At 39.1% G+C, this 15672-nt stretch overlaps 2 protein-coding genes across 16 annotated transcripts in view; one reads left to right on the plus strand and one right to left on the minus strand.

The window, feature by feature from the left end:
• SUPT20H (SPT20 homolog, SAGA complex component) overlaps window positions 1–6139 on the plus strand; it is a 29630-nt gene extending 23491 nt beyond the window's left edge. For 8 of the 15 annotated variants that reach the window (XM_064408966.1, XM_064408975.1, XM_064408980.1 and 5 more), the window contains 4 exons: window positions 547–602; window positions 4031–4136; window positions 4673–4800; window positions 5609–6139. In XM_064408966.1, the coding sequence (XP_064265036.1) occupies window positions 547–602; window positions 4031–4136; window positions 4673–4800; window positions 5609–5746 (428 nt within the window). In that variant the 3' untranslated portion in view covers window positions 5747–6139. Of the gene's footprint in view, window positions 1–546; window positions 603–4030; window positions 4137–4672; window positions 4801–5608 lie in introns of those variants that run through there. The other 7 variants (XM_064408972.1, XM_064408977.1, XM_064408979.1 and 4 more) reach the window with 5 other exon arrangements.
• EXOSC8 (exosome component 8) lies at window positions 6066–15611 on the minus strand. The gene is made up of 11 exons (XM_064408982.1): window positions 15518–15611; window positions 13805–13841; window positions 12716–12779; window positions 12092–12165; window positions 11480–11525; window positions 10395–10500; window positions 10266–10311; window positions 9908–10004; window positions 8750–8870; window positions 6680–6786; window positions 6066–6280 (listed from the first exon to the last, which is right to left on the minus strand). Exons 1-11 carry the CDS (start codon window positions 15532–15534, stop codon window positions 6165–6167), a joined length of 831 nt encoding a protein of 276 aa, XP_064265052.1. The 5' UTR covers window positions 15535–15611; the 3' UTR covers window positions 6066–6164.
• Between the last annotated feature and the right edge of the window lie 61 nt (window positions 15612–15672).

The following is a 15672-nucleotide window of genomic DNA, read 5'->3' on the forward strand; positions in this document are numbered from 1 at the left end:
CTCCAGGGTTTCTGTTTGATAGCTGCTGTCTTCCTGGAGCATTGCTCAGATTTGGGGAGGGATTGTTTTCCGTTTGGTTAGAGTGTATTACTTCATTGAGCCCTTAGGCTTTTTTGGATTTACTGTACAAACAGTAAAGCTTTTTAAAGGCAGAAGAAAGATCACTGAAAAATAACTGCTGTGGTGTTCTCCACAATCACGTTTGTGAATTGAACAGGTTGTAGGTCACAGGGTATAATGTTATGTAGTGATACAGCTTTCATTCTATTTAGTCAGTTCTTGTGCACTTTGAGTCTGAATAACTGAACTGCATTATGGAAAATGCAGCATTGTATTAAGTTTACCCTTAATTTACACTTGCCAGTATTACACTTTTATTATACTTGTATTATTATACACTTAGTATTAAATTTACACTCAATTTACACTTGCCAGTTTTCCAACTTCCAGATGTTTAGAAATAGTCCCAGTGGAAAGGTGTAGTGCAAAACACAAATACAACTGAGTAAAGACTCACTACTAATAAAAAGATGTTTTCTTTAACAGGCAGCCCATTTGGTTTGAAAAATACATCAAATCTTCGGCCCTTAAATCTTCTACAGGTAATTTATATACTTGGACACAATAATAATGATCATTTCTTATCTTTCTGTAGAGACCTTCTTAGTGCTGCTTACTGCACTGCGCCACACAGATCTTTGGAGCCATTTGGTCAGACCATTTACTGCAAATCTTAATTGCTTATTTAAAAGGCTTAGAATAAAAGACATTTCCATAGACATACCAGGTGGAAGTTCTATTCCTAGCTCAGAAAAAAGCAGATAATTCCCAGTAACAATATAAAGATGCTGACATTTGGATTCAAAATATTAATCCTAAAATACAATCTTTCAGGATTTGCATAAGGTTTCATTGCAGATCACAGACTAAAGTTACAATTATAGTGTTCAAAACAGTGTAGTAGAATCGCACAGAGGTTACACTTAGAATGCCTAAAGGCCAAGCTCAGCATGCACAGGTAGGTTTAGAGTTTTTGAAAATCAAAGTTCATGTAAGATAGGGAGTTTAGAAGGACTGTAAATGCTTTATTTACACTAAGCATACATACAAATACAAACATGAGCAGCATTTATTATGTCAGAGTTGCATTTAAAAGCAGAGCAGGGGTTGTTTGTGGAACTGGGTGGAGATCCCGGACCTTGAAGTCAGCTGCCAGTAGCCGGTGCAGAATTGGAGCTAATGTGTTCCTCATAGGTTGCACCACACTTCAAAAAATTACTGCTAGCTTTGCTACTTCCTCTTCCCACTCCTGTACACTCCAGAAACATGGAAAAGGGCAGGCACAGGAGGCAGTTATGCCAGAATAGAGCTCTTCTATAGAATTAAATGCTTGTATTTGAGTGATTACATGTTGAAGGACATTCTTTCAAGGCAGCTCTGCCACTCATATAAACCAAGAACAATTCAGCTGAAATAAGTGCAATTAAAGCTGGAGTAAGGGACAGTAATCAAACCCATTTCACTATCTATTAAAATTCAGTGGAATATTCTGAAAGTGAAAATGGTATACAGTGCTGTTGAAGACTGGCATTTATCTTTCCAGTATCAGTACAGTATCTGCCATTTTAATTAAATATTTTCCTCTGGAAATATCTTTCTATAGGTTAATGCAAGTTTGTTTTTAGAGCATGAGCCTTTTTCAGAAACAGCAACAATTGTAAATTGATTGATTTTAAAGGCATTAATTACAAAAAAATCAAGCCTCTGGGAAGTACACCACTATCAATACTATGTTCATCCTAGAACAGTAGGAAACTCAGCAGTTTGATTGAATTATGCCTTTTGTTTTTAATCGTCAACAGCTTCCAGGTGGTTCACTTATTTTTAACCCACTCCAGCAGCAGCTGTCACAGTTTTCTCCACAGCAACAATCTCAGCAGCCTACAACCTGTAGTCCCCAGCAACAAGGAGAACAGGAGTGTGTGGAGGAAACAGTCTGGGGGGTGTGGAGGAAACAGTTTCTCCTCCCCATCTCCACAAGTAAATGAGCCATTACCCGATAGATCTGAAACTCTTCCTCCTAAACTTTCTCAAACAGCAAAGAGTGCAGTGGCTCTTACCATGGCTGGAGCTGGGTTATACTTCTTTCTTTATATCCTCTATAGAAAATCTGTAACAACTGCTGAGCACTGTCTGACTCTGACATGAAGAGAGCCAGCCCCACTGTATGAGTGGTGTAAAATCAGCTTAGTGCTTTATCATAACAAACAGATATATCAGATGAAGAGAGAAAAAATGCAGTGAGGACTGTTACAGAGAAAAACAAAAACTTGTTACTGACACTGCTGAGTTGGCTTACAAACCTTGCTGCTGTAGTTCGGCAGAATTTTCTTTACACCAAAGAAAATACAAGTTGTCTTTAAAGCTTTAATCTTAAGACATTTGCTCTATTGCTGCCTGTAATTAGTGTTAAAGGCGATAGACACCAATCCATCCTCAAATGACAAATTTTGAGTGGCCAGTTGCACCTTAAAAATCCTAAGGTGCAAATACCAGGTTAGTACTTAAAAACCCTAACCAACATTGATGCAGCAGTGTGAGAAAACTTGCTGCTCTGCTTTTGTGTTCTCAGACACACAAGCCTTCTGCTTACCAAATACTCTCTACTGCATACTCAAGTCTGTCATAATTTCATTTGTGATACTGTAGACTGTTCATAAATAAGATGCCTCTCTGAAATTTTTTATGGTATATAGCCTCCTGTGCCACAGGTCTTGTTCTGGATTGTGGGACAGTTTAATGGAAACTTTCCAATTTGTTGACAGCATCCGAATCTCTGAATGTCAGTTAGTAGTTGAACTACTAAAAAAAAAAAAGTGACCTTGTACTGTTGGATTTTATTTTCTAGATATTGAATATCAAGGGCGGGCATTAATAAAAAGGCTGACATAAGCATAGTTCTTGTGGCAGGAAGTTCTGGAGAAAATCAATCTCTGCATTGGTTAAACCACCCTAAGGAATTTCTCTCATACCTTGCATTATAGAGGAGGGGATTGTTGGCTATAATGAGATATTAAAACACTAGATTCCTTAGCTTGATAAGGAGAGGGATGTATGTACTCACAGTGCTTAGTGAGAAAGCTTAGGCTCAGAAACAATAATTTTCTGTGCTACCAATATAATATAAATATGCTTAGGGATTAATATGCCTCTCATACTTAGGGATTTTCCCTACATGGTGGTTCTATGTCTCTTTACTCATGATGGAGATGATGATGTCTCAACGTGCAATCTTTTGGTCTGGTTTTCCTAGATTTTAGCATTATAATGTAATGCTAAAGAAGTATTGCAGCTCCTGGACTGAAGCAGCTTTTTTCCGACTCATAAGCCATGCAGTTTTCTTGAGTTGTGCATATACTTTATTACCCTGTGTTATAAATCAGTGCATAATTTAAGTTCTAAAAGAGGTCATAATTCAGCACCCTTTGACTTTAGGAGACACTAGGTCAGACTCCACTAATTCCTTTAAAGTGATTACTGTGAAAACTACGGTGTTCTGAAAATATAATTTTAAAAGCAGGGTCTGTATTTGAAATTAAGGAGCGTGTGGTGCAATATGAACATGGGAATGTGTCAGCCTTTGCACACTTTGATTGATTAGGACCTTTGCACATGGATATCTTGGGGTCCTCTAAAGACTGGGGCTGGGAGTGGGACAGGAAATTGTCATAAGATTACAACCGTGAAGTGTAGTCTGCTAGACTGCAGAGAAATTGACAACTACGTGGACTTCTGCTGGGTAACAGCAGCAATACCATTTCTGCCAAAACAAAGCTGTTCTGGGGTATTCAGTATCTGTTTGTTCTGCTGATAGTGACTACACTATAGTCTGTATCTGGCACGCACTGGATGATGTAGTATTTAATGTTTTTAAATGGCACTTCAGAAGTTTGCCTTCACACTGGCTTTATTTGCTTATTCATTGATACGAAAGTTTGGTAATAAGGATCAAGCTTTTCATTTTTGCTAGGGGTCTGACCAAGGTCCATCCAATCAAGATCAGGCATTATCTGCCCAACAAGCTGCTGTAATTAACCTGACTGGAGTAGGGAATTTTATGCAACCTCAAGCCACAGGTATGTGCTTGCTGAGCCTCCTTTTGTAGTGAAGTGTTTATGTTGATAAATTCACACTGAAATGAAGTTTGGTCTTAAGGAAGTCTTACGTTAGATCAGAATGATTTACTGTTTATTATCAGGACATGAATTCTATGAGAAATACTCGACTTCTAAAGCATGCACTTCTCTGCTTTGTTGGGCAGTTAAGTGCCATCAATTGATGGTTATCACATGAAAACAAGTTACACTTAAGACAAAATGAAAATGCAGGGAACTTCATGCCAGACTTCATTAAGGAATGTTTCTTTAACTTTGTGCTTAACATCCAGTGTGAGAAACCTTTGTGTCTCCACAAGCACTTCATAATCAAATTATGTTCTAACTAACAGAGTATGTATATCATGTATACTTTATTCTGCACTGTTCCAAATTTGACTCTGAAACTAATTCTATTGATCCCCCTTTCCTGTTACACTGTATTCCTATGTCTTCCTCCCCTGACCAACTCAACCTGACCTCTTTGACCTGCCTGCTTTCCCCTTCTCCTTTCTCAGTGTTGTCTCAGCTTGGCTCTGCCGTGAACAGACCTGGGCAAAGCCTTCCTCAGCAGAGACTCCAGCTCTCTTCTGCCTTGCAACAGCAACAACAACAAGCCTTGCAGCAGCAGCAGCAACAGATACAAGTAATCCAGCAACTTCACTCTGACTGTGTTAAAAAAAATTAAATTAAAAATACAATTCTTGGCTCCAAAATCAAAAATATTGCCCTCTTGGGCTCTCTTTTTAACTAATAGTTATGGTCTCATAAATTGAAGGAAAAAAGAAAAATAACACAACCAACATGTATTTGGCAAGCTATCATGCAAGACCTGAAATCTGTGGTTCTCTCAGCTTGGAGCACTGAATTTATTTTTATTTGTTTAAGCCCTCCACCTTCCTGATTTGCAAACATTCAAGGGGTGCTTGTGGCACATATCTAAATACTGTACCAGCTGCCAATAGAACCTGGAAGTTCGAATGTAGCACTGCTACAGTCAGTACATGAAAGCAAGAGCTCTGCAAAGCATTTCTTTACCATTCAGATGCTTCATGAAAACATTTTAGCATTTTTTTAGCACACAGTCTCATGTTTGTAATAAATACAGAAAATTCCTACAATGCATACACTGAGAAGCTATCACATTGAAAAGGTACTGTGCAACCCAAACACTCAGTGAAGTTGCTGAGTTACTGCAGTTACTGCAATGAAGAGAAAGGGCAAAGAAACAAAGCTGTGCACATTCACATGTAAAATGTTAGCTTGTGCCCTCAGCAGTCTTCTGTGCCACTGGTGCTGCTTGACTGTACCCATTGCCCCAATACATGGTGTGTTCCTTTTGTCAACCTGATGCTTCCTCATTTTTTCTTTCTCTCCCCCCCCTTCATTCTTCCTGATGTGAAAGCTTTATAGTCAACACTAACAAGCTTTTTCTCCCTTCTCCTTCATGGCAGCAGTTGCGATTCTTGCAGCATCAAATGGCTATGGCAGCGGCAGCAGCACAAGCAGCTCACCTGCATCATCAACAACATTCAGGCAGCCACTCAAAAAGTAAAAGGAAAAGAGGCACACCAGCCCCTCCAAAATCATGAGACTTGCCTCCCCGCCCCAAAAATTGACTGGAAGGGGATTTTTTTTTTCAGATTATTAAGGAACAGGCTTAAAATAAAATTAGTGTTTTATATGACTGGTGGGAAAATGAACTTTTGACATTACACTAAAAGAAATGAACTGATTTTGGAAGCCAACCTTACAGAACTTAGAAATTTCATCTATAAAGCGGCTAGGATCTGGTTTCCTCTAGTCACTTAATTTTTTAACAGAATGTTTTATCTTGTATTTTTTACCAGTCAACAACATTGTACATAGAATAAGGGTGAAAAACATTTTAGAAAAAATGAACTTTGTAAATGTAGTATTGGTATTTGTTTATTTAGTATAAAAGGTTTGTGAACACTGTAACAAATACAATTTTTACAAATCCATTTTTGAAAAGAGCTCTCTTTTTGTTCACTTGGGTGTTATACTTTTTATTACTTTGTCTATCAGCTTCTTTACTTCTTTGTGTCTTGTAATTGCTCTGGTGATACAGTCTTGAAGCTTGGCTCCTGTAAGAGGACTTCCACCTAAACATTGAAGGGAACAATTTGATTTTCTACTTATACTTCATTTACGTGTATCTAACTGTGATTTCCAAACGTGAGCACTAATACAGTAATAGTCATTACCAGCACCTTTCACTAGGGAGCATGCAGCTTTTTTTCCCTTAGCTTCAGGCAAAGATAATGGAAACAAACAAACTGTAACATGCCCAGAATTAGTCCTCTGCTGTGACTGCTTTTTCAACTTTAGTCATGCCACCCATCATCTTAAAACTCCTTTCAAGAGCAGGCAATTTAATGACTATTCAAGCAGACACTCTGTTACCATAAAGCACGTGTATCTCACAAAGCAAAGCAGGTACAGAATATTTTCTTGATCTAACATCATCTCCATAGGTTTCTTTGTAGTACATTTAGAAGTACCTGGTTTATGGACAGAACACAGTCTGCCTTCTTCATCAGTTACAATGGTTACTGTTCCAGTTGCTAAATCTTCTTCTTCAGCAGTTGGATCAACAATGAGTAATGTGCTTGTAAAAGAAATGCATGCAGATATGTTGGTATACATTGCTCCATTAATGTTATTGCAAAATACAATTTTTACTGTAGTCTTACAAAATACTTGTAGGTCGATTTAGTGCTCAAGCTTTCTGTTTTCCTACCAAAATGCACCAATTAAAAAAAAATAAAATAGCCAAAAAATGTGGGAGATTCCACATAATCATGTGGAAAATAGGCATATAAGTAGTTTCATAAATTTGTGACAGTGATATATTGAGGAAAATGCCACTAAATTGCCATTTGCAGTATGCAGTATGAAAGACTGCAGTCATTATTTTGTAGTTGCACTGAAGACTGGCATTGGTTTTAGGTGTAGGCTGCATTAATTTCTACCAGACACCGTAAAGCAAAACTCATTTCCACTGGTAAGTTCACCAAAGTAGTTCTCAATTTTTTGTCAGTGAACTCTAACCTTACTCAGACTGGGAATAGTTCAAAAACAGATTCACTGGGTTGCTTTAAAACAGCTTATTCTGGCTGTCATACTGTCACATGAGCAGTTCAGTGCATGGCTGTTGTTGATGTATAGGTCGCTGCCACAGGAGCAGCCCTGCAGCAGTGCTCCTCAGCCATGACCACACTAACCAGCAACCTACCACTTCCATTTATTCAGGAAGGCCTTTTATGCAGAAGAAAAATGCCTCTGGAAGCCAGAGTATGTAAAGCATTTTATTGAAAGGGCTATTAACCAGAATAACAAAAAAAAAAAAAAAAAAAAAAATATATATATATATATATATATACAAACCACACAACACAGGCAGACACCCCCTCAATACTTAAGTTTTAGGAGGTAAAAGGAGACTTCAGTAACTTGTCTGATGCAACAATTGGTTTCGGGGAAGGAAACAAAGCCCAACAGACACTCATGGAAAGCATTCTTCCCCAGCAGCTTTTTGGTCTATGTGCAAGTATGTGTCATTTGTGTGTAAATAATACCCTGCTGACAGCTGTCTGCCTAGTATGTTACCCAAACACTCAGTGTACATCAAACTTCAGACCCAGCAGAAATGGTATCAAAGCAATTAACAGAGGCATTCTAAAGTACCAATAATGTCCTGCTCTGGTGCATTTTGGTAATCACTTAGTCAACATTTGAGATTATTGCTCTTCCCACCCCATTTGTTACTTGGATGAAAGGCCCATACTAATAATTTCTGTGAATACACATTAATGTGCCATAACCCCCCTAGATCTTCAAACAGGCCTAAATCTTGAATAGCACAGTGAGCACTATCCTGTCACTTTCTGCTCTGCAAATGGATATCACCAGAAATGACTGCATTTCTTAAAATCAGCAGCAGAACACAACATTCTTGACATGAGGAAGAGCGAGTAGACAATTTCAGATGAGCAATCAAGTTATTAGATGTGATTACTTTGAATTCTTATAATCAGATTCTCTTCCTACATGAACATGACTTAAGCATGCTAGTTACACTTCACCTTGGGTAATTATGTTTTCAGTTATCCAGGGGTTCCAGGGTTCTAACTGGACTGCTACTTCCCACTTCCTTTGTTGACTACATCCTTGGCATAAGCTATCATCCTTTCTATCCATTACACAGGCTTCTAAAACACTAACTGCACTGGTAATGTTTTCATCTTAGAGATACTTCAAAAACCTAAAACAGTACCCATCCCTGCACTTTTAAACTTATCTTTTAGGTTGGGAACCACTTCTGCTTTAAGCCACAGGAAGAAGCTGCACAGTACAGACTACACTTTGTTCCTTGCACTCCTTACATCACAGTACTAGAGGCCCCTTCAATGAGAGAGGCTGTGGATTTAAGATGGCTGGGGCAGCATTGCCTGAGGCTCCACTCTCATCCCCGGCAGAAGCGCACAAACATCACCGGTGGCATCCTCTGTCTTCCATTTGTTTTACAGACACTGTTGTTTCCATAAAGTACAAAACAGTTTGGAACTTACTCATCAAATACAGCAAATGATGTGGCAACCGGATGCTTTCTGATAATCAAAGGATTCTTCTGTTTTAAATTAACTTCTGATAAACCAGTTTCTTCGTTTATCGTAACCAACGGCAATTGCACTGAAGAGATTAAAAAATTACAATGGTCTAATATTAAACATGCTGGATTTAGCAGGCCTAGAGATGTTGACAACAACTGTTGACAATATTTAAGCTGTTCTCTTAACCCACTGAAAATCAATCAGAATAGTTCTTCCTACACTAATGGTACTCACTATAAAAAAAAATATTTTGAATTCAAGGAAAGTATTTAGCTTAGAACTACCCATTCAAGGAAGTATTTGATTTTTGTACTCAAGGTAACAGAAGCTTTTCTCTTTACACACAAATATTTTCTACTTCCAAAATGCCACACAATTAAAATACTTCAGAGTCATATTTAACCAGAAGTATTTTTCCCCAAGTCTACTGGACATATAAAAACTAGGAATATAGTCTCATGTCATGAATTGTATATATTTGTAGAAACAGTGCAACCTGACCTTCAGCTAACTCTTGCTGTGACAACCCATACATTGCTGGTGACAAGGAGGACAACAGCAAAGTAGCTAGGGGAATTCCAAAGTTGGCAATTCACAGTTAGAAAGGGAGGCCTTGCCATAAGCTTCCTTTTAAACTGCTGCCTTCATGCATTTATAAGCCACACACCTGCAAACACTCAGGCCACACATATTTTTAACAGACGATAATTCATTAATCTAGGAAAGGAATATTCTGTTGTGACAAAGTACTTGTGTAAGCAAAGCTTCCAGCAGCTCATCCTGCCTCCACAAAATACATTATCAAAGTAATACTCCATGTAGATGTTAAACTTGTTCATGGCCACTGCCAAAAGACTCAGGTATCTCACTCCAGAGAACATGCAGCAGAATAGCTACTAGTCTTTTAAAAAAGCAATAATAAGTGTACAAAAAAGATCCTACTTTTCATGTGTTACACACCTGTGGCATCCCACCATCATTTCCACCTTGTATTGCATTCAGATGACAGGAAACAAACAGTCCCAGGAACAAGTTGCCCACTTATCAGCATTCAAAACGAATGCATTTCTCCAAGCAACACTAATCAGAACGTCTCTGGTTCTAAGGAAGCCTTACCATTTTTTAATGCTGCCAACAAAGCAAAGACACTGGCATCCAGAAGGTTTCCATCATAGTCCAGACATATGATATCGCAGTATAACACCCATGCAAGCTATCAAAAAAGGTTTGCACATGTGAGAAATTACATCAGCTAAGCAAATGGTGCAATAGATTAGGAAAATTCTGGCCACACTAAATAGAGATACTTATTTCTATTATTTGATTTTTGCACTTAGGATGTAAACTATGAACACTGAAAAGCAAAAACAACACTAAAACCCCCTCTAACCTTAAATACCTTCTGTATTTGTACTTGCGTACAGGTCCTGTGATCTTGTTACTATCTCCCTCTTCATTCTGAGATACAACTTACCTTGCCATTGGCAACACACAGATCTTCTTTCACAATCATCTGTGAACTAAAATAAAATGAGAGTAAGCAAGGCAATAGAAAACTCTTGCAGAGTTGCTTGTGTTTTAACAGTACTAAGATGGTTCTTACTTTTCAATCACATCTGCGATGAACTGGCTCGCTGCTTGAGCTTCTTCACCAGGTGGTCCAGAGCGAAACCTCTCTGCGCAGAGGGATGGCAGCTCCACATTTGGAACTAGATAGCAAGAATCATTAGTCATAAAGCAAAGAAAGCAGGCAATGGGTAATCAAAAATTAAAAAATAAATAACAGATGCTCTTAATACTATTTTATGTACTTCAAATGAAAGAATTTTTCAATCAAGCCTTCCTTATTCTCCCCTCAAAAATAGTTATGCATGAGTTTGTATTAAAGAACTTGTAGTACTCTCTGTACTCAGAAACTATAGATATTCCATGGAAAAGCACATACTCCTAGCTACCATTCTCTGTTTATAATCATTCTCTATCATGACCCACACAAATACTTCAAGTGTTAAGCACTTTTCAGCAGATCAAGAAGCAGTACCATTTCCATCCCACTGCCTGACTTCACTGGTATGCTGTCTGCTTTCCATCAACCATTAAAACCTGAGGCTTTAGACTTGAAGCAAAAACATGCATAAACCTTCATGAAAAAAAGCTAAGCATAGTTAAGCTTACTGAAAACAACATACTTGGGAGATGCCTTAGAAAAAGGGGATTTTGTCTCTCAATTCCACAAAATTGTTTTATTTCCAAAGAAACTCCAAACAAGAGTGAGGAGGTACCACTGGGACTCACAGTTCTCTGAGAAACAAACAATTTTTATTTCACTGTTTTTAACAGTTACATCTCTTGCCTACTGGGACTTTGAAACAGAAGTTAACATGCCTTTGCACAACCGTGCATGCCACTATCTTTTATAGAGTATCTTCTCCCTCTTAATATACACAATGATGCAGGTTTCCTTCCATGCCCAGCCTGGAAACAGCAATAAAAAGGTAGCTGTATAGGGAAAACTCACAAGCAAAGCAAAGGGAATTCTAGATGCCTGGATACCAATTTTGAAATTAATTTGAAGGGTTGCAATAAAATTCTATCAAAATTAATTATTTTAAGAAATCTACAGAACACAATTTCCACAACCTTTTAGCTGAAGTAATAAAAACCTCAGATCCATACTGAAACACTTACCAATATACCCCTTATTAGCAGAATCCACTGCAGGTGCAGCAAGTTCCTGGAGAAATAGGTAAGAGAAAAAATAAGAATTTTGTACAAAATATTTTTCAGCTGTTCTACATACAAATGGTTGTTTTCTTCCCAATTATTATTACAATGAGATTTACAAAAGTCATTTTTAATCAGTCATTGTCTGTAAATTTCCTGTGGAAGAACTCAGTACAGGGATGAACAATCACTTTTCTTGTAGGTCAGGCAGGCCAGCAGTAGAGTTGAGGCTACAAGACATTCAATAGTCCAGCCAGCTCTTTCCCAGTGCACTTACTGATCCATGTTCAGGAACTTTCCAGTTACAGAGCTTTTATCTAGAAATAACAAGGACTTTAGTTTTGTACACATCTTTCCCCATACACGATGGGCATCACAAAAATACATGTTTCTCAGACTATACAGGTAGGTTTATACAATTACATTACGTATTAACTTTCAGGTCTGGAAGTAAGTCAGGTGAAAGACTGTAATTGCATCTGACTGGCACGTTATTGTAACACCATGGGCAATTAATTCTAAACACAAATGAACAAAGTCAGCTAACAGATAAATAAAGATAAAAACCAACCATACCGCTTTTACTCCACAAATCACTGTGGTATTTCCTAATTTCACCAGGGCAGAACCATCTGCAGTTGTAATTGAACCTGAAGAGAAAAAGTACTGTTCAATAAAATCTATTTTCCCTTCAAAGGGCGCAAAATAAAATCCAAGCTTCACGGAGTGTTTACTTTCCATCACTTCATACTAAACACAGCCCAAGCAAAGTCTCTAATCCAGAGTGGGAAAGAACCTCTGTATTAATCAGTCAATCACACAAAATGGCTGAGGTTCTCCAGCCTGCTGAGGGCCCTCTGGATAGTAGCACAACCCTCTGGCATATCAACCACTTCCAGTTTGGTGTCATCTGCAAACTTGTGAGGGCACCTAAATTGTGCTGCACATACCGGAGCAGAATTGACTAATTGCACCGTGCACAGTAGCCCAGGAACAGGACTGAAAACAATGCTCAAGGATGTCATTGTACCACACATTCTTTTTCATCCCTGTTGAAACTGTAAAGAAAAATCCTTCCTCTTCCTGGTTTCCAAATGCAAGAACCAAGAAAACCAATTTGCAAGTCATTAAGGTCACCACTATAACCTGATATTAATAATACCTCCCCCATTATTATTATTATTCCACATAAGCACTTGCCTATGTTGACAGTGGTTGTCCGAAATTCACCCAACTCTCTTCCATCAGGCCGACAGTTCTCTTTCTAAAGAAAAATTACAAACTTCAAATTAGAAAATATACTTTATCAAATAACACAGTAATATTTTTGCTACAGAACTTAATAAAAAAGAATACTGTCTTCTCAAAAATATTAGGGAAAACTCAGTCACACTCTAGCTGGCTTTTCATCAACTGATATGTAGTTTGTGGTTGCAGGCCTACAAAATAAAACTTCTCATTTTAAAAAGTCATTTAAATTTATTTAGACAATATAACAATAGACTGATTGTCTCAAAGGCAGGTACTAGAGAAGACTAGATTCAGAACATCATCCAAGAATGAACACGCACTGGTAACTTAAAATGAGAGTTTCTACCTGCCTGCATTGTTCAGTGGAGCTCTTAAAATTAGAGTGAACTAAAGAAAACAAAAGAAAAACCCTGCACCCAAAGAAAATATAGCATTCAAATAACATCAGTCAGAAGCTGTACAACACATAACCCTTATGTTAGAAACTGAAAATAATATTCCATCATTTTAGATCTGAATTGTTACTCACCACAGTTTCAAGTTTTCAAAAGCAAACACTTTTGGTTCAATTATGAGAACCAAAATTTGCAATAATACTGGATCCATTTCTAAGTCAATACAACTTCAGTAATAGCTGAACTAACTTAAGGTAACAAAAGTCAGTGTTCTTCCTCTGCAATTACAGTGTGCACGGTTAGCAGCAATAGTCTCCATTACTAATTTTTATAGCATCCAAAAGCCTGGTTTGACATAATTTTATACTAGGGAAAAATCTGTATCTTGGTCAAACTTAACCTGAACTACTTTCAAGACCAAGAGAAGCATTTACCCATCAAGATGAACAGCATCAACACCACAGATGGAAAGAAAAACATGTTCTGAAGAGCACAAATGTTTTTTGCCTGCTCAGTTTTTTTGGGTTTTTTTTTCAGTTTCCATTTCCATAGTTTCAGATTTCCATACAGTCAGAAGAGCAGAAGCAAGCAAGAAAAAAAATCACTATAAGGAACTTGTACAGGCATCTTATGTTTCACTCACCAAAAACCTTCTGTAATATTCCAATGGTTCCACAGTTCTAGAACAAATAGAAAGAGAAGTTCAAATGCAAGCTCCAGAGTAGGCAAGACACAAGAGAAAAAAACAAACAAAAAAAATTTTAAAAAAAGCACAAACCCGTAACAATAAATAATCTGGGAATCAAGACGCCTGACAAAGCTGCTTAGCAATACAGTTACAGAACAATGAGGAAATTTTAAACTAATATTAAAAAAAGATGTTTTCCTAAAGTCACTTCCAAAATGCTTCTTCCATACTAGGAACATGCCTGCACATACACTTAACAAAAACTGCTAGCTTTCACTTCAATAATCCTATTTGCTTTAAATCAAAATAAGTGTAGTGAAAGAAGGGTGAAGGAAGGAAGGTGCCTTTCAAGGAATGCAAAAAGGAAAATTTTACTACACTGTGTGAAATATCTGTTAGTTCAAGGACTGCATTCAGATGCAGAAAATTGTATAAAAGTTTTAAATTATTCAGTTTTTCTTAGAATCTTTGAGAAAATATAAAATTACAAAATATGCTTCATGCAGTGCTTCAGATGAGAAATAATTTATACTTATTATTAATCATGCACTAGTAACAGTACCTGTGTATTAGTATTTTAAGCAGGGATCATTAACGTAAAAAAATATTTTTTTATAAAAAGTGTTGCCAATATTTAAAAAAGCATTCACAGTTTTGTTAAAATAGTGCTTCTGGAGCAGGGATGGAAAAAAAGATAAGTGGAATAGGCAAGTCTTCCAAACGGAAACTAACACACAGAGGCATCACCAACATAATGGCCAGCATGAATTGGCCCCTGTTGGATCCATATGTGTTGGTCCAGTACCACTGGATTATAAACCCAACACAAAGTCTGTTGTCTTCCAGTTCATGTAACAGCAGTTGCTAAACCTCGTTTGAAGCTTTTAAGCCATACAACAGAATCAAGGATGCTGGGACAGACTGCCCAGAGAAGCTGTGGATGCCCCATGTATGCCTGGAAGCTTTCAAGGCCAGGCTGGATGGGGCTCTGAGCAACCTGGTCTAGCAAAAGGTGTCCCTGCCCACGGCAGAGGGACTGGATGATCTGGGAAAATCCCCTCTGAGCCAAACCATTTTACTATTCTAAAGCGAGTAGTTATAAATGGGAAGTCATTGTATTCCCTACAGTTTTAACTTATAATTCTACCAGCTGTAAGGGGAGGTTTAGGTCAGAGATTAGGAAAACGTTTGTCACCGAGAGGGTGACTGGGCACTGGAACTTCCCGGGGGCAGAGGTCACAGCACCAAAACTGCCCGAGCCCAAGAAGTGCTTGGATAACCAGGCACATGGTGACTCCTGGGGGTGTCCTGCACAGGGCCAGGAGCTGGACTCGCTGCTCTCTAAGGATCCACCTCGTTATACTCCGCAATTCTGCTAGCAGGTAGCTCGGGGCCTCACTGAGCTCCGCTTTCTGTCGGGCCTTTTCCCGCCTGGCCAAACCCCGCTCGCTCAGTCTTTCCCGCACACGGCGGGGCTCCACAGCCCCCGCAGCACCGACCCCGTCCCGCCCAGACGCGCCGAGCCCGCTCCCCGCATAAAGCCCTCGAGGGACCCCGCGGGGCCGGGGCGGTGTGGGACAGGGCCGGTGTGGGGCCGGGGCGGTGTGGGCGCGGGCGGGACCCGCAGCGCGGCTCCGGCGGCACGGCGGCCCCGGGCCCAGCACTTACTTGAACGCCGCCGCCATGGCGGTGCCGTCTCCGCCCCGGATGTGGCGCCCCCTGGCGGCCCGCCCTCCCGGCAGCCTCCGCGGGCGGACCGGCGGCAGCGGCGGCCGTAGGGGCGGCGGCGCTGCGGGCCGTGACCGCCGGGGGGCGCCGGCGGC

The sequence above is a fragment of the Passer domesticus genome, chromosome 2 (genome assembly GCF_036417665.1).
Source record: "Passer domesticus isolate bPasDom1 chromosome 2, bPasDom1.hap1, whole genome shotgun sequence".
Taxonomy (NCBI): Eukaryota; Metazoa; Chordata; class Aves; order Passeriformes; family Passeridae; genus Passer; species Passer domesticus.